Source organism: Cetorhinus maximus, chromosome 8 (assembly GCF_964194155.1).
Source record: "Cetorhinus maximus chromosome 8, sCetMax3.hap1.1, whole genome shotgun sequence".
Classification (NCBI taxonomy): Eukaryota; Metazoa; Chordata; class Chondrichthyes; order Lamniformes; family Cetorhinidae; genus Cetorhinus; species Cetorhinus maximus.
The window spans coordinates 48278574-48305232 of NC_135886.1; the positions used below are offsets into that span (position 1 = coordinate 48278574).

Below are 26659 nucleotides of genomic sequence, written 5' to 3' on the forward strand. Positions count from 1 at the left end.
TGTAAGAAAGGTGCACCAATAATCATGGGTGATTTTAATATTCACAAATTGGACAAATCAAATTGGGAAAAGTAGCCTGGAGGATGAGTTCATAGAGTGTATGCAGGGCAGTTTTTATTTTTAAGAAAAAAAACATTCTGGAGCCAACAAGGGAACAGGCTATTTTTGACCTGGTAGTGTGCAAAGAGACAGGGTTAATTAAAGACCTCTTAGTAAAGGATTCTCTAGGTAAGATCGTCACATGATAGAATTTTATGTTCTGCTTGACAGTGAGAAATGTAGGTCCATAACTAGTGTCTGAAACTTAAATAAAGGCAACTACAAGGGTATGAAGTCAGAGTTGGTTAAAGAGGACTGGGTAAATAGCTTAAAAGGAAAGACAGTAGGGAAGCGGTGGCAAACATTTAAGGAGATATTTCGAACTGTCAACAAAGATATATTCCATTGAAAAAGAAAGACTCCACCAGGTGATGCACCATCCATGGCTTACTAAGGAAGTTAAGAGTGGTAAAAAAATTGAAAGAAAAGGCACACAATGCTGCAAAGCTTAGTGGTAGGCCAGATTGGGCAAGTTTTAGTAACCAGCAAAGCATGACTAAAAATAAAGAGGGAGAAAGAGTATGAGAGAAAACTAGCAAAAAAGACAGTAAAAGCTTTTACAAGTATATAAATAGAGTAGTGACAGTGGGCATCAGTCCCTTAGAGGCTGAGACTGGGGAATTAATAATGGGAAACTAGGAAATAGCAGAGGCATTCAAGAAGTATTTTGTGTTCGTCTTCACAGCGGAAGGCTTAAAGCATCCCAAAAATAGTAGAAAATCAAGAGACAAAAGGGAGGGAGGAAGTTAAAACAATCGCAGTGATAGAGAAAAAAAAACTGAAAAATTAATGAACTCAAGGCTCACGATGGCCTGCATCTAGGGTCTTAAAAAAGGTGGCTGTAGAAATAGTGGATGCATTGGTTGTAATCTTTGTAAAATTATCTAGATTCTGGAAAGGTCCGAGCATATTGGAAAACCACAGATGTAACACCTCTATTCAAGAAATGAGGAAGACAGAAATCAAGAAACTATAGGCCACTTAGCCAACATCTATCATTGGGAAAATGCTAGAATCCATTATTAAAGAGGCAGTAGCAGGACATTTAGAAAATCATAATACTATCAAACAGAGTTAACAAGTTTGTGAAAGAGAAATAGTGCCCAACAAATTTATTAGAACTCTTTGAGGATGTAACAAGCAGGGTGGATAAAGGGGAACCAGTAGATGTAGTGTATTTGGATTTCCAAATAATTAGATAAGGTGCCACATAAAAGCATCACAAAACTATCATATTTTTCATAAGATTGAGGGATATTGTAAAGTAAGCTTAAGTGCATGTGTACGTGTGGTTGTGTGTGGCTGATTTAATTAAATTAGAGGCGGATAGGCTGCAAGGTCGAAATGATCCAAAGAGTTAGATGTAAAAAGCCATTTGAAATGCTAATGAGTGAGCTAGGATAAAGCCAGTAGATAGTGTGTGAATGAAATTTGCATTTTTAGACAAGGGGAAAAGTTGCTGGATTTTCAAAGAGACATGATGAGGATTTTACAACTGACAAGATAAATAAAGCAGAGTATTATGTTGTTTTTTCCCCAAAAGTGCAGGCCATAATGACAACATAAAAGATTTTTACATTATGGGAAAAATAAATTCCAAAGACATGGGGGAACAATGGGATTTACAGATTAAAGAGAAAGAAATATATTTAAAGAAGGATGGAAGGCTGCGTGGTGTATGGCCGAGTGAGATCTGAAAAGTATAGTGTGAAACAGACTTAGGAAAAAGCCTCTAGCCACTTTGCAGAAGTCTGCTGTTCCAGTCACCAAAGTTGTGTTAAAAACCTTTGGAATTCCACTGTTGAGTAGGTGCTTGTGGTAACCCTGCTGGATTGTCTCCAGGTTTAAAATCTATTTTGGACTGTTGCCTTAAAAGGGGGTGTGCAGTTGGGGGGAGTCTGGTTAATTGGGAATTTTGGGAATGGTTATAATCTTAAGTAACTGTGTAACTGTAATCTTGTGTATGTGTTTTTCTTCTTTTCTTTTGTCAATAAATGTTTTAATTTTTAAAATCTCTAAAGGTGATAGTGGACTCATTACTTCTGAATTCAGTGCACAAACCTTCCCGTAATAAGTACAAATTGCAAAACCATCGTGATAGCACGGCCAAGTTTCCCTTGTGGATTTGGTTAATCTGGCAAATACCACCTGCCGTATCATAACAAAAGGTTACTACACAAGGTAAAAGCTTATGGTGTTGATAATTGGGGATAGCATATACAGCACATACTTTCTAAGCTAATACATTAAAAGGCCCAACTGGGAAATATACCAAATATTCCAGTGCCAGGAAGAAGTCAGCACCTTACACAGTGGGAGAAAACTGGAGATGAGAAAAAACATCTTGCTAAAAGTGAAGGAAACTCTAGGCTGCTGAAGTTCACAAACTACCAGAAAAGTATCACTTTGCACTGTTTACTCAAGTTTAATACAGTGAAATTCCAGGCATGTACAGACTGATCCAGTCTACAGAATTATTAAGGCGGCACAAGCAGGTTTGTATCACATTAAACGTGCTTGTCAAGTATCTAGTAAAGAACTTATAGATGAGAAACATGTTTTTATTTTGAAGTAGAAGATGTGTAGTTGAGAAGAATAGAGAAAGTGGTCAAAATGGTGGTTCTGTGATTTTCAACCTAGCTTTTAAAAAGCAGTAGGAGAAAAGACCAGACTGGGGGAGGCACAGAATTCCAGTTTTGAGGTCTTGAAAAAGGGAGCATATTAGAACAGGAGATAGCACACAAGTTTTAACTTCAATCGAGCCAGGGTGCAAGTGAGAGGAGGAGTGTGTGCTACAATATAGGGAATCTTTGATAACTTCAAACTTTAATAAGGAAATGTTACAATAGCTGAGAAAGAACAATCAATCTTTTGAAGAAATAATTTGATCTTAAGTATCGCTGCTGGGGTATATGAAGATGCTTGTGACGGCTTGTACCCTTGATCCCTGCCAAGCCGTGCTCACACATCAAAAGGTGTAGGTAGGGGAGGCCAGTGTCCCACAACTCTCCAACTCTCAATTATGACTCCAAGCAGCTGACTGTACACACCAATGGTCATAGTCCAGGATCTCGACTTGGCAGTCGTGCAAAACTTAAATGAAGGGCCCTTCAGCTTCAGCTGGTGTGGTGTATCACCCCTAATGTGCATGAAATCTGGGAACAGCTGAAAAGGCAGAAGATCCTAACAAGTTAGTAGGACAATGGCTCAGAAGTCAGTGACCAGCAAGGTATATGACACACCCAAGGGCACAGTCATGACACTTAGTAAGGCAATGTGGCCAGTCACCTGTGAAGAGTCTGGGACCTCACACAGTATAAGCCCCATAGTTAGTCCATGGAAAGCCATAGTCAAAGATTAGGAGATACGCAAGAGGTTGGGACCTCTGTAACCGATACAGTTGTAAATACTGACAGGGAAGGAGATGCCCTTGCCCAACGAAGTAAACAACAAATTTATAACAAAGTTGACCTAAATTCACAACAGAGGTCTGGCTTCTGAGCCCATTACACTTTACACAGGCAGCTTCATGACAATAGGAACATGGAATATAAGAACTTTATATCAGGCGGCAAAGCTTGATAACTGCACACTGTATTGGCTTACTAGGACTTGCAGAAGAAAAATGGGTAGAATCTGGTGAGATGAAAAAGAATCATGTGCTTTACTTCTAAGGAGGTGAGAAGCATAGTAATGGAGTAGGAATCCTAGTAAACATAAGATACAAGAGATCAGTTCAAAGTCACTGGCCAATCTCAGAGTGATTATGATTAAAATCTAAGAAAAGCCTTCTGATGTGGTTATCAGACAAGTTCACACCTGGCAAAATCAGTGAGCAGGAAATAAAGGCATTTTATGGTGACATCCTGAAGTCTTATGATCAAGTTAAATCAACTGATGTGGTAACTGTAGTGGGTGATTTAAATACTAAAATCGGTGAAGGAATATCTGAAACACATGTCCGTTGATATGGCCTCGGATGAAAGAAAGAGGAGAGACACTGATACAATTTTGTCAAAAAAGTCTAATTGTGGCAGACACTTTTAAGCAACCAAAAAGATGACTGTGCACTTGGAGAAGTCCAGGTGGTGTATAGAAATCAAATAGATTGTGATGGTGAAAATACATTTTAGAAACAGTATAAAGAACATTCATATGTATCCAGCGCAGATATAAATTCAGAGCATTATCTCTTTGTGGCAAAAATTAAGTTGAAACTGAAAAAGAAACAAAAAAAGAAAAAAGGTGTGCAACCATTTAGAGCTTGACATGCTGAAGGATGAGAACATCAGAGAGTTATGATTCAAAACTAGTATGAATGTCTAATGTTTGAGGAATCAAAACGAAGAGGTCTCAGAATAAGAACAAATAGAAAAACATAAAACAGTATACAACATGGTACAAAGAAAATATTGCTAAAATGGAAAACAGAAACAAGAAGTGGATAACAGATGAGATACTATCAATGATGATAGAAAGAGGAAAGAAAGGAAACACATCCGAGTATGCTGAAATTGAAAAGAAAATAAAGGAAGCAAGTAGACAGGCTAAAGAGGTATAATGAGATGTGAGATAAACTATTGTAGCTGGAAAGAAACCACAAAATGGGAGTTATGCACCAGAAGGTGAATTTTTTTGATAAATAGAAGGAAAAAGATAACTGATAGTGGGTGCGTAAAAGCCAAAAATAGTAAAATATTGTTTGAAAGGGATGCAGAAGCAAGAAGATGGACAGAATGTATTAGTGAGTTATACGATGATCCAAATCGAGGGAGCCCTCAAGATATAGAGGCAAATGAAGGAACAAACATGATATCAGAGGTAAAGAGGACATTGAAATTGATGAGTACAACTCATCATACAGCTCCAGGCACAAATAAAGTAACAGAACATCTAAAAACCATAGGGGAAACAGAATTAGAAGTGATAACAAAAACATAATCAAATACATACCAAAGGATACATTCTAAGTGACTTGAGACATTCATTATTCATTAATTACCTAAGAAACTTAAAGCAATGGAGTGCAATCATTTTAGAAAAGAGTCATCTCATTAAACTGATCTTGAAAATCATAATAGAAAGAAATAACAACACATTTGAAACAGAAACCTAACAACAATAAGTACCTAGACATATGCTTTGAGAAAAAGCATTCGTTCGTGTTTATCACCAAAAGATGTGTTGAAATGTGACAGAAATCACAGATTGGTTGCAGACGAGCTACAGTGGATGTGAGGATGGCACAAGACAGATGAGCAGATTGCGTGCAGCAGCAATACTTTTTTTTATATGTTCATGGGATGCGGGCATCACTGGCTCAGACAGCATTTAGTGCCCATCCTAAACTGCCCTTTTTTCCCCAGAAGGCATTTAAGAGTCAACCACATTGCTGTGGATCTGGAGTCACATGTAGGCCAGACCAGGTAAGGTAAGATTTCCTTCCCTAAAGGACATTAGTGAACCAGATGGGTTTTTACAACAATTGGCAATGGTTTCATGGTCATCATAAGGCTTTTAACTCCAGATTTTTATTGAATTTAAATTTCACCAACCATGGTGGGATTCGAACCCAGATCCCCAGAGCATTACCTGGGTCTCTGGAATACCAGTCCAGTGAAAATACCACAGCCTCCCCCAATGATGGAAACTGAGTAATACAAATGTAATCTTCCAAATTCTGTATACTGGATACAGGAACACTGCATTTTACACATTTTGCATTGTGACACTGGCATTTAGAACTACATTTTTTCTAATTCCGAATGCAAAAAAGCATAACTAGACTAGGATTTCAGCCAGAAGGAATGCTGCACCCAACCCCACATCTCTCCCGAAGCCACTGACTCTCACTGGGATAGAGTCACATGTGTACCGGAAGACAGTGCCTCACTCAAGTAGCTATTTTCCTTCTAACAGCAAAGAACCAGTGTCAGCAAAATAATTTAGAGAGCGTTACAGCAGAGCCAAACTTACTCTCTCAAGCTTTCCACCATGAGTCACTGAAGAGCAATCAGGAAAGGAAAGCTCAATGGCTTTCTGCTCACTAGCCCATGGGCACTGATGCCAATCACAGTGCCCCCAACTGTTGGCCTACTGTGATCAATTAACTCCAGGAATGGAACCTGGGTCTGCGAGCTCCTACTAAGCCATTTAGAGAGCACTTTTGGCCAATTTCAGAAGGCGACATGGGAAGAAAGAAGGAAAGAAAAATGCATGTGCACGAGTGCATGTTCAGCTGCTTAGTGAGAACATGGTTTGGTTCAGACATCAGAGTCAAATAAGCTCGTTCACACCCAGCTCAAGCTTGAAAGAAAAACTAAGTATAACCCGGATGCAATATGCAACTGCTTGTTTCTGTAAAGAATCTCGAGAAGGTGAAGAAAATGTCCAATCTGATTTTGTAACAGGCTCTAGGAAGTGCACTTCACAGAATCTTTACAGTACAGAAGGCAGTCATTCAGCCCATTGAGTCTGCAATGGCTCAGAGTCTTCTACCCAGTCCCACTCCCCAGCCTTATCCCCATAACCTTGCACATTCTCTTTTCAGATAGCAATCCAATTCCCTTGAATACCTCAATACACTTTGGTATGATGGGAAGTCTTATGAGCTTCTAGGATGCAAAGAGCTATGCTGGTGGGTGTACAACTCCTGGTAGGGCCACCCAAGCTAGACAGATTGAAAAGGTAGAAGCCAAACTAAAGGCACTCCACTGGTCATCCTGGTAGAGGTTGCAAGCCAAGTTAATGACCTGGCCACATAATAATGCATTTTGTTATGGGAATGACCCAGAAGCATAACGAGCCTTTTAGAAGCATGAAAATATGATCAATTGTAAAGGACCACAATTTGCTGGATTGAAGGCAAGATAATACTCCAACTGAAGTCAAAACTCTTGCTCTAGGCAGACAGCAGAGGAAAAAATGAATTCCTTCATATGGCACAGAATATAGGAGACTCGAATTAAGAAACCAGAATCACCTCCCGATAGTGGCATGAAACTCTTACAAAAGGGTTAGTACTAGTTAAAGTAATTGTGCTGCAAATTCTAGTAGGGCAGTAGTAAAAAGCAGGTTTGATATTACCACACCCTTCATATCAGGCACATCACTGTGGTGAACAAGCCAGGTATCTTTCTCACCGGTAGTAAACTATTTTTGCATGAACCTTCCATGTCTGAAGGTCCGAGAAGAGTTCACTCAACTCCTTAGTCCTTCTGCGAAGTTAAACAATATCAGTGAAGGACTGCTACAGGTGATGTATATAAACTAGCTTTAACGAAGATGGGAACCACATACAAAACAGACGGAATCTTATCTTTTTCCCCTCGGTCATTTATAATCTATAAACCACAGAAAGCAAAAATTTAGGGATGGGCTAACAATGATTTGATATGGACACATGGCTTGGTGAATGACATATCAAGAGGATCCCTTGAAAGTATTAGTAAAACAATGAAGGTCACACTATATTTTACCCGTTGAATCATAACCAGGTTATCTACATTTCCAGCATCTAGCCGACAACGTGGAAAATTGCCCAGGTATGTCCTGTCCACAAAAAGCAGGATAAATTCAATCCAGCCTATTAGCACCCCATCAGACTACTCTCAATCATTAGCAATGTGATGGAAGGTGTCATCAACAATGCCCTCAAGCAGCAATTACTCAGCAATAACCTGATCAATGGTCGGTTTTGGTTCTGCCAGGGGCGCTCTGCTCGAGACCTCATTGCAGGCTTGGTCCAAACAAGCACGAAAGGGCTGAATTCCAGAGCTAAGTGACTGCCCTTGATATCAAGGCAGCATTTGACCAAGTGTGGCACCAAGGAGCCTGAGCAAAACTGAAGCCAATGGAATCAGGGGAAAACTCTCCACTGGGTGAAGTCAAACCTAGCTCAAAGGAAGATGGTCGTGGTCGTTGGAGGCCAATCATCTCAGCACCAGGACATTACTGCAAGAGTTCCTCAGAGTAATGTCCTAGGCCCAATCTTCTTCAGCTGCTTCATCGATGACCTTCCCTCCATCATTAGGGGGTACACTGATGATTGCAGCATTCAGTGCCATTCACAACTCCTCACAAACTGCAGCAGTCCGTGCTTGCATGCAGCAAGACCTGGACAATATTCAGGCTGGGGCTGAGAGGTGACACTAACATTTGTGCCACGCACGTGTCAGGCAATGATCATTTCAAATGAGAGAATCCAACCATCTCCCCTTGGCATTCAACAGCATTACCATTACTGAATCTGCCAACACCAAGATCCTGGGGGTTACCAGAAACTTAACTGTACCAGCCATATAAATACTGTGACTACAACAGCAGGTCAGAAGCTAAGAATTCTGCAGTGAGTAACTGACTCCCCAATGCCTGTCCACCATTCACTAGGCAGAAGTCAGGAGTCACCTGCCTGGATGAGTGAAGCTCCAACGACACAAGCAGCTCAATGCCATCAAGGACAAAGCAGCCTGCTTGACTGGGATTCCTTCTGCCATGTTAAACATCCATTCCCTCTGCCACCAGCAAAGTGGTAGCCTTGAGCACCATCTTCAAGGCACACTGCAGTAATTCATCAAGTTTTTTTCAAGCAACACTTTCCAAGTGCAACCTCTACCACCTAGAAGGACAAGAGCAGCAGGCACAAAGGAACAGCACAACCTAAACGTTCCCCTGAAAGTCAAACACCATCCTGACTTGGAACTATAATTGCTGTTCTTTCACTGTCACTGGGTTAAAATCCTGGGATTCCCTTCCCAACAGAACCATGGGTGTGCTCGCAACACATGACCTGGAGCACTTTAAGAGGGCAGCTCACAGTACCTTCTCTGGGCAATAAATTGTGGCCTTGCCAGCAATGCTCACATCCCATGAATAAATTAAAACAACAAAATCCATCCCAGCATCATCTCCACTGGATTCCCCAAGGGTTCATATTTGGAAGGTTCCTCTGCCTCATCTATGTGCAAACCCTCAGTGATAGTATCCTCAGTGATGACCTCAGCTTACTACCAACTCATCCTTTGCCTCCATTTTGTCAGAGTACCTTTACCTCGGCATCCATTTCATCCTTCCACCCAAGAAGTGATTCTTGCTGCACATAGCATTCAGAGGCAGGTAAGGACAACAGGTTCGCCTCATCCAACAATACAAAAGCTACCTTATCACATTTATATGGGCGTTTTGGTTGAAACCATGATTCAAGTTCACAGTGACAGCTTAGGACGGTGTCTCTGGTTCACAAACGTCATCAGATCCAAGAGGGTGGACCTTCCATCAACAACTCCCCCGCAGTGCAGTGCCCTCCCACCACCCTCCAACTCCCATGTATCACCATGAGTGAAATCTGGGCAGGAGGTCAGATAGTATGGTGAGGAACAACAAAAAGTGGGGGGAAAATTCTCACGTGAAAAACTAATAGAGGTGTAACACTTGTGATTTTTCAATCTGCTGGGACCTTTCCGGAATCTAGGGAATTTGAGGATTACAACCAATGCACCACTATCCCTATAGCCATTTCTTTTAAGACCCTAGGATGCAGACTATCAGTTCCAGGGGGTTCATCAGCCTTTTGTCCCATTAATTTTCTAGTTATTTTAATTGATTGCTTTAAGTTTCTCCCTCCCTTTTACCCCTTGATTTTCTACTATTCCTGATATGTTCTGCGTCTTCTACTGTGAAGACAGATACAAAATACTTGTTCAAAGTCTCCACCATATCCTTGTTTCCCATTATTAATTCCCCATTCTCATCCTCTTCTATCAGGATTTGATTTATCCAGCCTACTTCATTCTAGCTGTCAAACATAACCTGACATTACCGGGACTGCTTTACAAAAGAGCCAGCAGGGGTTTGATGGGCTGAATGTCTTCCTTCCATGCTGTACTACTTGATTCCATCATTTCAACTCTAACTTCGCTATGGACCAAATGCTGAGAACCAAAATGATTTGGTTCACCTGTGACCTTAGCATCTGAGTTCTTCTAGCACTCTCCCACATATCTTACCTGTCTTGTTTTTGCTGAGGTTTCTATGAAAGGAATCCCATAACTCCTAGCTAGCTCCTGCGCTTGTTTTGTGTCCACTGTCCGGGTAGGTAAATCACATTTGTTTCCCACCAACACCATGGGAACATCTTCAGAATCCTTTACTCGTTTAATTTGTTCTCTGAAAGGAAAGCATGTTCATGTTGTGAAACTAAGCACAGGACATTTAAAAGTCTCAGCAAACAATTCTCATCCTTAGCCAGACACAGTAAAACACCACTGGTCCACCACAAAAGATGGTGGATTCTACTATGTTGAATTTGGCTGCTTATTGTTCAAATTCTGGACATAAACTAGGACAAAACCAATGTGATTACACAACTCAGTACAAATAATTTAGTGATGTGTTTAACTCAGTTGCATCACTGACTTAGTTCTGTCCATCTCCAATGCATCTTGACACATTAAACTGGGAACGGTTCCCAACAGGATAAATTACTTCAAAAGCACAAAGAGCGCAATCACACCCAGACATATTAATGCATACCAAGCTATGAACGAGTTCCATTTAAATGCCTGATCCAACCACTTTACCACTTCTCGCTCTGAAGATGAGTCATATGCACTCACAACGTTAACTCAGTTTCTCTCTCCAAAGATACTGTCAGACCTGAGTTTTTCCAGCATTTTCCGTTTTTATTTCAGGTTTCCAGTGTTCCCAGTATTTTGCTTTTATCTTTTTACTTTAGCACTTTCCGTGCACCCAGGATATACAGCACACACATACACACACACACGAATAATGACTGCAGTAGGTTGATACAAAAAAAACACACATGCAGCCATTACATAATCACAGCAGCCAAACTTTCTCCTCCCCAAAAAGCATGCCTTTTTCATGCAATCATTTAAACAAGTTAATATTACTTTCCACAGCAGACTGGTAGTTCTTGCTGAAGTGGTTGCAGCACAGTCATAAAAGAAAAAAAATAAAGCAAGGGATAGATTAGGAAATATGATAAAAGCTTAGTCAAAGAGATGGGGAGAAACTACATAGCAGAGAGGTACAAGAAGAGCATTTCAGTGCACTGGACCAAAACATCTGAAGGCTTTACAGTAAACATAGGCAAATATCAAGCAGCAAAATGTATGCAAGGGAAAGGCAGCAAAGGATGCAGCAGTGAAGAACGCCTGATGTGACCGCGCAAGAGGAGGGGAAGAAACTATTACAAGTGAACTGTGGGCCAACGGTCAGTCAAAGGTGACTTTGTCCAGACCAATGCCAGTACCGTGGGCAGACCGGAAACTAGGTTTAAGTGATTCAAAGAGTGTGATGGGAGAGATGAACTCAAAGCTGGTTACTGTGACAACTGAGTACTTGAGAAAGGGAAGGTTGGACATAAGGTAAAAGTTAGAGAAGGTAGAAGGGTCAGGAGAGCTTTTTAAAAAAAAATCAAGAGTGATAACAACAGTCTTGACAGTCAAGGGAAGAGTGTCTGAAAAGAGAGGACCCATAACAATATTATAGATTATTAAGCCAAGCAGAGTAGTTAAGGATTTGAGTTGGAAAAGATCAAGAATGCAGGAAGTGAGGCTCATGGAGCCAGAGCTAGATTAGGTGAAAGAAGCTATAAAATAATAAGGGGTCAGGTTAAGGGTATGGTGGTGGCAGGGTGGTTTGTGACTGCGTAGGAGATGAGGAGGAGGAGTGGCTGGGAGGGGAAGGAGGAGCGTTTTATGAAATTCAATCAGACTCTTTTCCTCGATGGACTGAGTTGCAATAATATTGAAGCTACAGTCTGAGGTGCAGCTCCATAGACATATCTTAAAATGCTTTTAATGAAATACATACAACAGGCCTGGCACAGTCAGCACCACATTTCATGTTTCACTGGTTTCAACTGACTACATGGTGAAATCACAAGGTTTGCGTTTCTCAGAACAAGTGAATACTATAAGTTCGTTGGTAGCGGTAAGTGGAAAGAAGTCAACCCTAGCCCTCTCATCTAAAGGAAGATGGGCAAGGTCTGGCTGTGGAAAAGGTATCGATCAAACATGCCAGAGCACTAATTTTTAATCAGATTCAGCTTTTGATTTCTTGTATTAAAGGGAAATGTTTAAATCTATACACAGGAACAAGAACATAGAAAATGCTATTCACTGTCCTGTGCCTGCATTTACTCTCTATACAACCAAACATTCCTAATTATATTTATCCATCCTGCATTTATCCGTCATCCACCTATCTAATTTTGCCTTGAATGCGGTCTTAGTTTCTGCCTCAACCACTAACCTTGAAAGTGAATTCCACCACCTCACAACACCCTGTAAATAAGTTCCTTTTCTCAGTTCTAAATCTCACATTTGATCTATAGACCTTCATTCCAAACCCCTCAGCCACTAAAATAGTCTGCTTCTATCTACCTTTAACATACTAATGAAAAAAGCCCCCTTTTTTCTCCCAAGTCTTTCTTAGTTGTACTTTCTCCAAAGCCTCATCAACCTTCCTATAGAGCCGAGCCTATTACAAAACACAGTATTCTGAGGACTCAAGGTATCAAACAGGCTTGTCATTATCTTTTGGCTTCTATATTCCATACCTCTTGTGAAAAGATAAGGATTTTTTATTTTTATAAACAGCTTTATAAACCTGAAGCACTGCATTTAATGTCCTGTGAACCTGTATTCTCAAATCCTTCTACCTCACTGAACTTAATTTCTACTACTTTACTTAACCAAATTGCATTGTCTCATTTACCGGCAATAAATTTTTCTGCCACTTTTAGTTCATTTCTTGACAGTATCCAATGAAGTTTATGTTGTTCTTCTAAAGCGTTAACTGTAGGTTACTGTTTTATCATATGCATCCAGGCCTACATCCAAATGTATACATAGCTAACAGAATGGTCCCAGAATTGAACCTTTTGCACTTTCACTAGCTACTCTGAACCAATGGAAAACCTCCCTTAACTCCTACTCTCTGCTTTTTCCTTCCAACTAAATTGTATTCCTGTTTCCCCTTAATTCCCCACCTGCTATTCTCTCTAATAATCTCCTTTGTGATACCTCAAAGGTTTTCTTAAAGTATACCACTTTCCACTGCACTTGCCCATCTACTACGTCTACTACTTTTATACATCTAAACTCAAGAGAATCCTGAAATACAAGTGGTAGGCACATTGAAATTTCCTAATCCTTTATGATCTTAGAATGTATCAAATTAGGCTCTGGGACCTCAACTTTCTTTAGCCTAATTAGCTTATCAAAAATGTTCATTCCTCCAAAATATTATTCCTCATATCACTCTAAAATCAAAGATGCAAGAGGAAGGTTTTCTGTGGCATCTGAGTGTGATAGGTCTTTGAGTTAGTAGTAATTTAAAACTGAAGCAAGTTCATGTGTTCCTGGCTAGCAATCTCTTAGAAAGAAACAAAAAAGGAGAAATGGAGGAAGTGACTCTACACCCACCTGTACAAGTGAACATCTGCAAACGACTTATTATTGTTTATGGCAAATACACAGAGGAAACCCTCTCCTGTCCTCATGTACTGATCCCTCATTGCACTATATTCTTCTTGACCTGCTGTGTCCAGGATGTCTAATAAACATGTTTCACCGTCAATCACTACCTGCTTCCTATAGGAGTCCTGAGAGGAGAAACAGAATATAAATTTACTTTAAAGAATTACATTTACTTTAACAGTCTACATTGACTATAAAAATTTAACTGTATAATTTGAGAACCAAAATTTATACATATCTAACACTGCCTTAGATTCCAGTGCTACATTTCTGAATTTGTGTGATGGAGTAGTTAGCAAAGACAACTGAACATGGAAGCACGCTGGAAGGACAGAATGATAGAGAAGGTAAACTACTGCTTTTACTGGGGAGAGTCCACCAACAAGAGAATAGTGAGTGAACTTCCCCAGTAGTATTTTGTGGAATTGAGGCTAAATGTTCAAGCGTAGCTGCTAGAATGCTCTTTTTGTGGCATTTCATGGAAATTTGACTTATTCTAACTGGTCCATGGAAGCATTGTGGACTCTTTTCGAAAATATTTCTTACATGTCTAACAAGGAAATATGCAATTCAACATCTTCAGACCTTGAATTCTCTCCTCCATCTTTACCACATTTTTAATCCATTTTTTATTTTTATTTATTTAGTTTTGTATCCTTTTTCCCCAACTACTCCCACAAGGCCATCCATCACGTGTTTCTATGTCGTGCTTTCACAGGGCACCGATCCTTGTTCTGCTATTAACACATTCCGCTATCTTACTTTTACGCCATTATCAGCACCTCCTTTGTTCTTTAACACTACCTTTGTTTGGTGTCCATGACACCATTGTCAATCTCTCCTTAGCTCCCACCTATCTCTGGCCTTCTATTTTGATCCATCTGCTCCAGCCCCTCTCAAACAGCATAATATCCATCACATTTCTACTTTCGCTCTGAAAAAAGAGAGTTGTATGGATTCAAAACATTAACTCTGTTTCTCTCTCCACAGATGCTGCCAGACCTGAGTTTTTCCAGCATTTTCTGTTTTAATTTCAGATTTCCAGCATCCACAGTATTTTGCTTTTATCTTAAGGAAATATGCAGTACTAGACCATGAAATGGGCCAAGTAAACCACTGGAAGGCAAGAGAACATTTAGGCGCCAACAATATCAGGGCTGGTTGTACAATCAGTCGAGTGAAAAATAATATTGGAGGGAAATGGCCAAATGAAAGAGGGTCTAGCTCATACTAACTATACAGAAAAAGTGGCAGACTTATATTCAGTAATAAAAACAGGAAACGCTGTGAATAATCAGGTCAGGCAGCACTTGTGGAGAAAGAAACAGAATTAATGTTTCAGGTCAATGATCTTTTATCAGAACTGGGAAAAGTTAGACTTTTTACAAGTTTTAAGCCAACACAGAGATGGTGAATGTCACATGTCTATTCAGAAAGAGGAAAGTGAAGAATCAGGAAATGACAGACTAATCAGCCTCAAGTCAGCAACAGGAAAGTGCCTGGATTAATCAGGGACAATGAATTTGCAAAAGACAGGCTATACTTTACTAATTTTATCAAATTCTTCAAAGAAATTATCAAACATACAGACAGGGGAACACAGTGAATGGGGTATGTTTATGTGAGAGTTAATACCCATAGTAGCAAAGGCGTCCACTGTGATTCAATGGTTAGACTGTTCACCTGAGTCAGAAGGTTGAATTCAAATCAGACTTCAGGCCACAAATTTAGGCTGGCACTCCCAGTACAAGCATTATAATGGCTGAGATGCTGTCTTCAAAACAGTGCCATGGGATCTTTTATATCCTTCCAAGAGGGAGAACTTAGTGTCTCAATGGAAAGACAACACCATTGAAAGTGCAGCACTACCTCAGTACTGTGAGCAATAGCCTAGATTTTTGTGCTGAAGTCTCTGGAGTCGGACTTAAACCTTCTGACAGAGACAAAAGTGCTACCATGGAGCTAGGGCTGGACCTAAAACAAGAAAATAAGATGTTAGGTTATCAATAAAGAGACTGAATGCAAAAGCAAGGTGGTGATAAAGAATTTGAACATTAAGTTTTCACAGCTGACAGAGTGGATGTTTTTGGTATCAGTAATAGGAAGAAATGAAAAACTAGGATTATTTTGACTAAAGCAAATAACAGCATCATTTACAACCTGCCTGAATTACTTTAAGCATTGCCCCCACACAACACATTCTTGCAGGACTGAGCCCTCTTACCTCAATTGTTGGATCGTATTCATCCACAAAGTGGTTCTGAATCAACTGGATAGTTAAGGCACTCTTTCCCACACCACCAGCTCCTACCACTACCAATTTGTATTCCGTCATTTCCTGCTTCCCTCAGCGGTCAATCTGAAAGCAGAAGAATGAAAGAAGAGTTGTAATAGGCAGAGTTATCAGTAGTAAAGTTTCAGTAAACTGTAAGGGCGGATTTGTCAAATTTTCCTAGAGGCCCATTGGAACTACAACACAGAGCAGAGCAATTATAAATTTGTCTTTCCAAATTGAGGTTGTGTCTGTACCTTGAGCTATAAGCTAGTATGAAGTTTTTGTGTTGACAGCCCTGTTACCACAGGTGATACTGCTGAGAGAAATTTGAGGAGAATGAATTCAAACTGAAATTACATAGCTATAATAATTTAAGCAGCATTTTTCCTGCAACACAATGATTAAATCAATGCAATTATATTTTACAAGGTCAGCCAATCGTGATTTCTACAACTGTTAAGCAGATTTTGTGTCACTTTTTAATATTAGACTGGGAAATATTGCGATGGGTTGATTATATCCTTAGACGCAGCCTTGTTTAATTCAATCCATCCAGAAGTATAATTAGCCATGCATGGTCAAACAGGTACAATGAAAATCATATATGAATACAGAAACTTTCAAAACAAGTTCCTTTTAAAAAAAGTCTCTCTTTTAAGTGCACAGATTTTAATGCCATTGTCATATCTTAGTGCATACTCTCAAAATTAAAAGAAAATTAATGCCAGGCAACTTAAGGACATAAAAATATAAGAAATGGGAACAAAATTAGACATGACCCCTCAAGATTGCTCCACCATTCAAAACAATTACGACTGATCTTCTACCTCAACTCCAACTTTACGTCCATTCCTCATTTGCCTTGATTTCCTGACATACCGAAAATCTGTCTAACTCAGCCTTAAATATATTCAACAATGGAACATTCACAATGTCCTGGGGTAGAGAATTCCAAAGGCAACAACCCTCTGAGTGAAGAAATTTCTCATCTCAATCCTAAATTATTAACCCCTTATCTTGAGACTGTGCCCGTGTTCTAGATTCCCCACCCATGGGAGACAAACTCTTAGTGTCTACCCTCCCACACCCCTTAAAAATCTTGAATGTTTCAATGATATCACCTCTCATTCTTCTAAGCTCCACTGAGTATAGGCTCAATATACTTAGCATCTCATTATAGGGCAACCCTTGGATCCCAGGAACTAACCTTCGCTGTACCGCCTCCGAGGCAAGTAAAACCATTCTTGGATATGGAAGCCATAACTGTGCACACTATTTAATGTGTGGTCTTATCAAAGCCCTATACAATTGTAGCAAGACTCCTTTATTGTACTCTAATCCCTTTGTAATAAAGGCCAACATGCCATTTGCCTTCCTAATTGCTCGATGTACTTGCAAGCTAACTTACCACATATTCCTTGCACGAGTACACCCAAGTTTCTCTAACATTAACACTTGAAAATTTCGCTCATGCTATATTTACCACAACACTGCATTCACATCTCACCAACACCATAGCCTAGAAATTGACCACCTTTAACATGGTAAGAATTCTCTGAATGAAAAGTTAAAGCTGTTCCACGCAAACAATAAGGCACTTCTCTAAACATTTCTTTTAGCAACATAGTGTTGAACAGAAAAACTGGCAGCAAGGAAAGTCCAATAGTGTTTTTTTAATTTAGAGCTACATGCATTTTACATTAGAGGCTATCTGGGGGCTGCATATGTGCATGAGCACTTGGTGGAATAGATACAAAAGGAGAATTTTCACCTGACCTACTGTTAAAATAAAAATCAAAGTTTAGTTTATTTCACAGAGCTCAGCAACTTCTAAGTAGTGTGATTACCAGACCAAAAATAATAGCAGTGGCTTCTGGGGAATTTTTATTTATTTATACTTTTATGGGATATCAGTGTTGCTGAGGCCTACATTGGTTGCTCATCCCGAATTGCCCTTGAACCAAGTGGCTTGCTAGGCCATTTCAGAGGGCAGTTAAGAGTCAACAACATTGCTGTGAGTCTGCAGTCACATGTAGGCCAGACCAGGTAAGGATGGCAGACTTCCTTCCCTAAAGGACATTAGTGAACCAGATAGGTTTTTACAACAATGATAGTTTCATGGTTACCATTACTATGACTAGCTTTATACCTCAGATTTATTGTTTGAATTTAAATTCTACCAGCTGCCATGGTGGGATTTGAACCCATGTCCCCAGGGCAGTAGCTTGGGCCTCTGGATTACTCATCCAGTGACATTATGTCACAGGATTGTTTTGGAGGTGGGGAGAAAGGAAAATGGGTTGGAATTGGCCAGGTATACCCTGCTCAAAGCAAATACAGCACATCCCAGATTAATGGGCGTTAAAAACCTCATCTGGTGACTAATTTTTAAATTAATGTAGGAACACTAATGACCAAAATGAGAATCGAGTAATTCAATAGTTGCTCGGTCTTTAAAAACTTAAATCTTTTGTCACAAGTTCACACCATCATAAATTTACTGTCATATCCCATGTAGCATTATTTTGAAAATAAAGTGCCAGACTGCATCACAGAAGTAAGAAAGATGACTTAAGGACACTTGTGATTTTCTGAAGTAACCTGAACTTCTCAACTGAATTACTGCTTTATAATTTACTTTTGAGGTTTTAGTTATCCTCCATGTGCATAGAGCAGCCAGAAAACCATTCGCTATTGAAATGAATGCGTGGATAGCACAAGTGTAACTAAAAGACAACCAAAGAGAGAACAGATCCTTTAACATTCAATACCCATAACCAAGTTCTTCATGTTGAATTGTACGTCACATTATTTGGTTTTCTGCACAGATCAGACAGAGTACTCAGTAGAAAATGCTAGTGCCAATTGGTGAATTTTAAAAACTGACTAAAAAAAGGAACATCTAATGTGACGTCAAAAATACTAATACGTGTTCATTTACCACTGGCAAAGAATCACCAGCCTGGCTCCTATTCTCTATACTAGATCGTCCTCATCAACTCCAGAGCACAGCGCTACAGAAAGAAAATACTGATACAAAAGGTCACCTCTTCAGGCATCACAAGAAGTGTGACTCACTCAGAGAAGATAATCTATCCTCTTGCATTCAACTCCAAAGAAATTCTCCTGAATAGCCTCCTTAGTTCTCTAAACTGACCTGCCATTAATGTAGGTTTCTGTAAATGTCAAAGAAACATTTCTTAAATAACTGCACCAATATGTAAACCAGCATGATCTTTTCTTTCAATTAAAAAGTAAACAAAACAGGGATATACAGTGGGCAGATTAGACCTTCCATCAACTAAGCCGATTTCCCAGATCATGATCATTGTTCAGAACAGTAAATGGCCATTAAAAACCACATCCTAAATCCAATCTCTGTCAAATGAAGTCTACTAAACTATAGCAGAAACAGGCACAACCTCCAAGCTACGTAACCCATGAATGAAAACTTCCCCAAAACACATTTCTTCTGTCTACATCCACCATGTCATCAAAAAGCACCGATGATCACAAGAGCAAATGAGGAACGTGTGAACGGGAATCCAACCCGCCAACTCTACTTGTGGTAGACCATGAACTCTACTTTTCCCTGACTGTATGGGGAATGAGGCTATGCAATTCAAGATGGCACACTTCTGTCCATTAACATCTGAAAGCACATCGCCTACTCCTGCCTCTCTCCCTACACTCCCCACCCTCAGCAAAACATGGAAAACCAAACAATGTGTATTTTATTGTAAGTAAATTGACTTAAAATACAAGGATGCTTAGCAACAAAATACATCTAACAGACACTTATTTATACCCTATCTTGTCTTTTTATATATATAGTTTTGAATTATCCCTTGCAGAATGATTGCTCCTGTCTACCATCATTTCTGACATAAGTGCTGAGACCTTGTTTCTCTCTCTCCCCCAGACACCAACTCCTGTTGAGAAAGTAGCACTGGTGTTATGAAAGTATAATAATTCTCAATATTTTTCTGGTTTATTGTGAAATAGGTTTATGGGTGTAAGTATAGTTGGTTCTGTCTACATGACTTAATTACATTTGGAGTCAAATAAACTGCAAGCTTGAATTCATCAAAAGAAGCTAGGCGTAGAAATTTGTTTGAAATGCTAATGAGTAAACATGGATGCTGGTTTAGCATGTAAGGTGTGAAGGGAATTTGCATTTTTAGATAATGGATTGTTTAGATTTCAAAGGGATGTTAGTCTGTTTACAACTTGCCAGATAAGCAAGGCTAAGGAGTGTGTTTATTTTTCCCAAAGCTTACTGACAATATCGGCAACATGAAAGAGAGGGCCATGTAAGATCTAACAGGAGTGTGTGAAACAGCCTTCAAGAATCCTCCAGCCATTTGTGCATAAATCTGTTATGTCCAGTAACTGAAGTTGGGGAAAACCATTTGGAATTCCACTATCAAGTGGGTACTGTGTTAACTTGGTGGTTTTGGTTAAATCCAAAATCTATTTTGGACTTTTGTTTTAAAGGGGGTGTGTAGCTGGGAGTCAGGTTAATTAGGAATTTTAGGAGTGTTATAGTAGTAATCGCAGTCTTATGTATGTGCTTGAAATCTTTTATTTTGTTAATAAATATTTTAATTTAATTTTTAAAATCTCTAAAGGTCTTCGTGGGCTCATTACTTCTGAATTCAGAGCACATATCTGCTCAACCATGTTCCCCTTGTGGACTTAGTCTGCCTGGCACACATCATCTGCCACATCATAACATTGGAGAGAAAATTTAGCAGTATCAAATAAAATCTGAAAGTCACATATGGAGATATTAGGACAGATGAGATCAGCAGCATTTTCCTGCCTTATTTTTCTCTCCTCCTGTCTTGACTAATGCATATGTCTCGCTCCAGAAGTTTTGGACACTTTCTCTCTTATAACCATCCATCTGGCTGTTCTTCACATGTGAGCACCAGTATGTTTTGGTAAGCTATTCAACTATAGAAACATCGACCCTGTCCCTAGCGCACAGTTATTAGCAAGGATTCATGGAAAGTGATCGGAGTTGAAGCAGTGGCCAAATTATCTCTTCTTGGCAAGGGTCCAAATGAGCTAACTGGGCACAGGCTGGAGCTGTGTCTGCAGCCTGCGGTCCCATCCTGTTCCAATACATGCTGCCTTTTATAGCTAAAGCAATGGAGCACTGCACTTGTGGTTAAAAAAACTAAAAAAAAATTAAATTAATTTCTTTAATATAAAAACAGGACTTCAGGCTTCAACTCTTAATTGTCTTTGCCAGCAGAGTACATGACCACAGCACCAACATCTTGGACACGACAACACCTCAAGTGGTCTTGATAGACAAATGGTGACATGCCCCCAACAGAACACCAAACCCTCCCTCTAATTCAATTAAGGAAATCAGCCACCCACCACAGAGGAAAAAAAATCATAAAGGGGACAACATCCCTTGAGAATGCTTTAGCACATTACAACCACAGAAGAATCCTCCATATGACCAATTTCTACTCCAAGCAATTTAAAAGGGTCTACCTATCCTGAGGCATCAGTTCATTTTATCCCTATAAATTTCCTGACAGATACTTCTGCAAAAGCTGTGATTGCAGAATGATAGCATAATGTATGTGGGAAACTTCTCAGAAGGATACATACAATCCTACAAGGCAAGTAGGTAAACCTTTTTTCTACAGGCCACATCCTATGTATACCATGGGAGACTGAGTAGAGAGGAGGACGGATAAAGACTCCAGTCATTCAGATAAATTTGCCAAATTAATCATCTTGCAGGTCCGCCAAATCAAAATATTTAGCGAGAGTATGAGAGCTACTGCATGCAACTGCCTCACAAAAGTAATCTATGGATATCTCTTTCAAGGATGCCCAAGAAGCAGCCACAGAATTGGTGAAACAGCCTCAGTTCAGTCCAGTGACTGAATATAAAATACAAATCAAACAAAGCACCTGAAAATTTGCAAATACAAAAGATAATCAGAAACAGCTAGTAAAGGAAAAACCTGTTTCACAATTTTACATTTTTTGAAACTGTTTGGATGAAGGAAATGCAGCAGATTTGGTACCTTTGTATTTTCAAATGGCATTTGATAAAATACTTCAATATTCAGGTGTATTCCATAAACAATGCAGTGTAGAATAGAAGAGGGAAAAACTTAATTGCCCTCATCATCACCCATCTACTTGCCCTAGAAGCATTTTGTCCATGACAGCATTCGTAGGACTGACCATCGCAAAGCCCTTATGGAGATGAAGTCCCATGTTTACACTGAGGGTACTGTCCATCGTCTCATGCGGTACCACCACCGTGCTAAACAACCAGATCCAGCAGCCCAAAACTGGGCATTTATGAGGTACTGTGGCCTTCATCAGCAGCACAATTGTATTCAACCACAATCTGTAATCACATGGGCCTTATTAACTCAGGCTCAATGAGGGGCACAAGAAAGCATGCCAGGAGCAGCACCAGGCATACCTAAAAACGAGGTGCCAAACTAAAGTACAACACAGGACTAAGCATGCCAAACAGTATAGCAGCATGCAATAGACAGAACGAACACATCCAATGGATCACATCAAAGCTCTGCAGTCCTGCCACATCCAGCCATGAATGGTGATGGACAATTAAATTTACCGGAGGAGGGAGTTCCACAAATATCCCCATCCTCAATGATGGGAGAGCCCAACACATCAGTGTAAACGACAAGGCTGAAGCATTTGCAACCATCTTCAGCCAGATGTGTCAAATGGATGATCCATCTCAGCCTCCTCCTGAGGTCCCCAGCATCAATAATGCCAGTCTTCAATTCGATTCACACCACATGATATCAAAAAACAGCTGTCACTGGATACAGCAAAAGCTATAGGCCCTGACAGCATCCGGCAGTAGTACTGAAGCCTTGTGCTCCAGAACTAGCCATGCCTCTAGCAAAGCTGTTCCAGCATAACTACAACACTGACATCTACCCGGGAATGTGGAAAATTGCCCAGGTATGCCCTAGTTACAAAAAGCAGGACAATTCCATTTGGCTAATTACCGCTCCATCATTCTACTCTCGATCATCGCAAGATGACGGAAGGTGTCATTAATAGTGCTATCAAGCAGCAATGATTTGCTCACCGATGCTTAATTTGGGTTCTGTCAGTGCCACTCAGTTCCTGACCTCATTAAAGCCTTGGCCCAAATGTGGACAAAAGAGCTGAATTGTAGTGGAGAGGTGAGAATGACAGCCCTTGATATCAAGGCAACATTTGACCGAGTGCGCCATCAAGGCACCTTAGCAAAACTGAAGTCAATGGGAATCAGGAGGAGGACCTTCCACTCGTTGGAGTCATACTTAGCACAGAACGACGGTTGAGGTTGTTGAAGGCACCAGAACATCACTGCAGGATTTCTTCAGGGTACTGTCATAGGCCCAGCCATCTCAGCAGCTTCATCAATAACCTTCCCTCCATTAGGAGGTCAAAAGTGGGCATGTTCATTCATGATTGCAGAGTGTACAGTACCATTCACAACTCCTCAGATACTTAAGCAATTTGTATCCATATGTAGCAAGGCCTGGGCAACATTCAGGCTTGAGCTTTAAAGTGGTAACATTCACGCCACACAAATGCTAGACAATGATTATCTCCTCTTGACATTCAACGGCATTACCATTGCCAAATACCTCAGCATCAACATCCTGGGGTCACCACAGACCAGAAACTGGATTGGACCAGCCATATAAATTCTGTGGCTACAAGAGGTCAGAGGCTGGGAATTTTGCGGCAAGTAATTCACCTCCTGACTCCCAAAAGTCTGTCCACCACCGACAAGGCACAAGTTAGGAGTGTGATGGAATACTCTCCACTTGCCTAGAAGAGTGCAGCTCCAACAACACTGAAGAAGTTGTACACAGTCCAGGACAAAAGCAGCCTTGATCAGTGCTTGGTCAACACTGCACCTACCACTTTTAAAACATTCAATCCCTCCACCACTGACACAAGTGGCAGCAGTGTGTACCATCTACAAGATGCGCTGTAACAACTTTCCTTCAACAGCACCTTTCAAACCTGTGACCTTTAGAACCTAGGAGAACAGAAGCAGACGCATGCAAACACCACCACCAAGTCCCCTCCAAGATACACACCATCCTGACTTGGAACTATATCGCCATTCCTTCACTATCACTCGATCAAAATCCTGGAACTCCCTTGCTAGCAGCATTGTGGGTGTACCTACACTAAATGGTTCAAGAAGGCACTGTGGTGTACCTACACTGCAGCAGTTCAAGGCAACAGCTCACCACCACCTTCTCAAAGAGAAATAGGGATGAGTAAAAAATGCTGGCCTTGCCAGCGACATACACACCCCATAAAATAATTAGAAGAATCTATGTAACGGGCAGGAAGCAAAAAAGTTCGGGTTATTGGGTGTCGCATTAGTTGGGGAAGGGTTAAAGTACCCAAAGGTCAGAACAAGAATATAGTTTGCTGACATACACAGAGGGTTTGGCAAATAATAAAGCATGTAAAAGATTTCAGAAACTGGACAAGTTAGTGTTGGTAGATGCAATTTAATGTGAAGGTGTGAGGTAATTCATTTTGGGAACAAACAAAGGAATGGCAGCATACACAATGGAAAGACACTTAAGGGTGTGAGTGAACTGAGAGAGCTGCAAGCATTAAATTCCCTAAAATTGAAAGTATTGGTAGTTCAAGCCATTTTTTTTAAAAAAAAGATCCAATAGCACTTTGGGATTTATAAATAGGAGCATGCAATACACGAACAAAGGGATAATGATATATTTGTACAATGTGATATCAGGTACTTACAGTGTTGAGGCAGCAGGAGAATATCAGGGAAGAAAAATGAAGATAGATTTGAGACACTAGGATTAAGTGCATTGGGTCAGCAAAGGCCATGAGGAGATATTTTTTTTTTTATTATGCAAGATTTGATTGGATAACAAACACAGACAATTTCCTTTGGTGGGGTAAACCAAAAGAGGGATGACAAGTTGAAATCGTCATTAAGAGTGAGGGAGTGGGGCGTAGAAATTTATTTCTGCCAAGAGTTATTGGGAGCACAGAATGTTTTCACAGGGAGTAGCTCAGGTCACTGCATCTTTTAAGGACAGCAGACAAATATTTGAAGCAAAGTTAAGTTACAGAACCAGAGTGAGATAAAAGTAGTGGGATTAATTCTGGATGGGTTGGGCAAAGAGGCAAAGGCAGGGCAGTCTGAATGTCATCCCTCTGTGGTGTAAACTTATATGTCAAGCTTACCAAAAAAAAGTTAAAAATGCAAAGAGATCTAGCCTACAGAATAAGCCCAATCCCTTTGGCATTTACTGAAATTTATAAAGGATAAAATGGAATCAGAATTTCTTGACAAAGGAAACCATTTTTTTCTAAATACCACGATTGTCATACTACTTTTCCAGAAACATAATAACTTGCTCTGTATTCAAGTTTGAAAATGTCACAGAGGCCATTTATTTTGAATGGGTTACTAACTTTGCAACAGGAATTTGACTTGCTTTAGCTCTAAATGAGATTTCTCAGCAGCAGCCAAGTTCGTGTAACATGGCAGGTACCTGCTCAATGGCTGCCTGAGCAGTCTATTTATAAGGAGTCTTCACAAACCTCAAGCATGGATATATGCATCACATCCTGGATAGGTTGTGCTGATGGATGGGAATTACATGAAAGCCATGGGGCTGAAGAAAGGCTGAATTGGACCACCCAACATCATCAGCTACAACCTTGAAAGCAAACCCAAGATAGCTTCAATGGCACTGCCAAATGCAGATGTGGAAAGAGACATCTTTACAAGTGGGCAGGCAGTCTCAATATCTGAATGTTTTACAGTAGTGTCACTATCTAAAACCATTATAAAAGGAATTTCTTCATAGATTTATCCTCAATCTCCAAGCAGTGTCCTGATTTTTTTAGGGTACAAGGAAATAGCTCAAATTTTAATAAGTCTCCTTTCTGCCCCCAATTAATCTAAACAGTCACTAAAGACTGCAGTAGATTCAGACAATGGTGGTTCAGTTGCTCAGACAACACCTAGAAGATGCAGGGGTTTAGCTCAAAAATCCTCTTCTCCACAGGTGCAAAGATTGTCAGCCGACCATCTATGTGCCTTCTGTAGTGGGTGAATAGAATTTCTGCGGAGGAAAAGAGGGGTATTGGTGAGACCTGAAGGGCATCCGGGGCAAGAACTGCATGATCCATGACCTAGTCTAAGCAACGGACCTCATCATGGCATGCTGCCCGATACTACAACCAAATCAGAAAAAAGCTGTTATCCCTGCCCATCTCTAGACCAGGCAGCTTAGTGCCAATGCAAACATTTGCCTACGGTTCTAAGGTTTTCAGTCTTACAGCATTTCCTCCAGTTGGCTGTCAAGGGTCCTTTGTAATCAGATATCGCAATGTAAAAGACTTTTAAAGCTAAGTTGTCCCTGTATATGAGTCCCCTGTCCCTCACCCCTATACACAAGGTCAGAGCACTTCAACAGCCATCTATAAAAACTCAATTTTTACTCTGCAAGTTTTAAGAGGTGGATGTTTTCCTTATTTTGATCAATTAAAACATCCTACTGAAAGCATAACAGAATTTTGTTTAAATAACTTGATCACAAACACTAATTTTTATGGTGTTAATGCTAATTTAAAGCTCATCACATCACAGCAATGCAAAAAAAGTGATATACTCAGAACAGGAAAAACATGTTACACTTACATATAAACTAAATCTATGCTGAGGTTGTAATACCAAATATTTTTAAACCAGAAC

General features: G+C 40.1%; 1 protein-coding gene across 1 annotated transcript in view; it reads right to left on the reverse strand.

The window, feature by feature from the left end:
* Window positions 1-25947, reverse strand: part of nras (NRAS proto-oncogene, GTPase) — a 43999-nt gene extending 18052 nt beyond the window's left edge. The window contains exons 1-4 of the mRNA XM_078546792.1: window positions 25927-25947; window positions 15829-15963; window positions 13551-13729; window positions 10104-10263 (exon numbers count right to left, since the gene is read on the reverse strand). Coding sequence (XP_078402918.1) covers window positions 10104-10263; window positions 13551-13729; window positions 15829-15939 — 450 coding nt within the window. The 5' untranslated portion in view covers window positions 15940-15963; window positions 25927-25947. The remainder of the gene's footprint in view (window positions 1-10103; window positions 10264-13550; window positions 13730-15828; window positions 15964-25926) is intronic.
* Window positions 25948-26659: the final 712 nt, after the last annotated feature.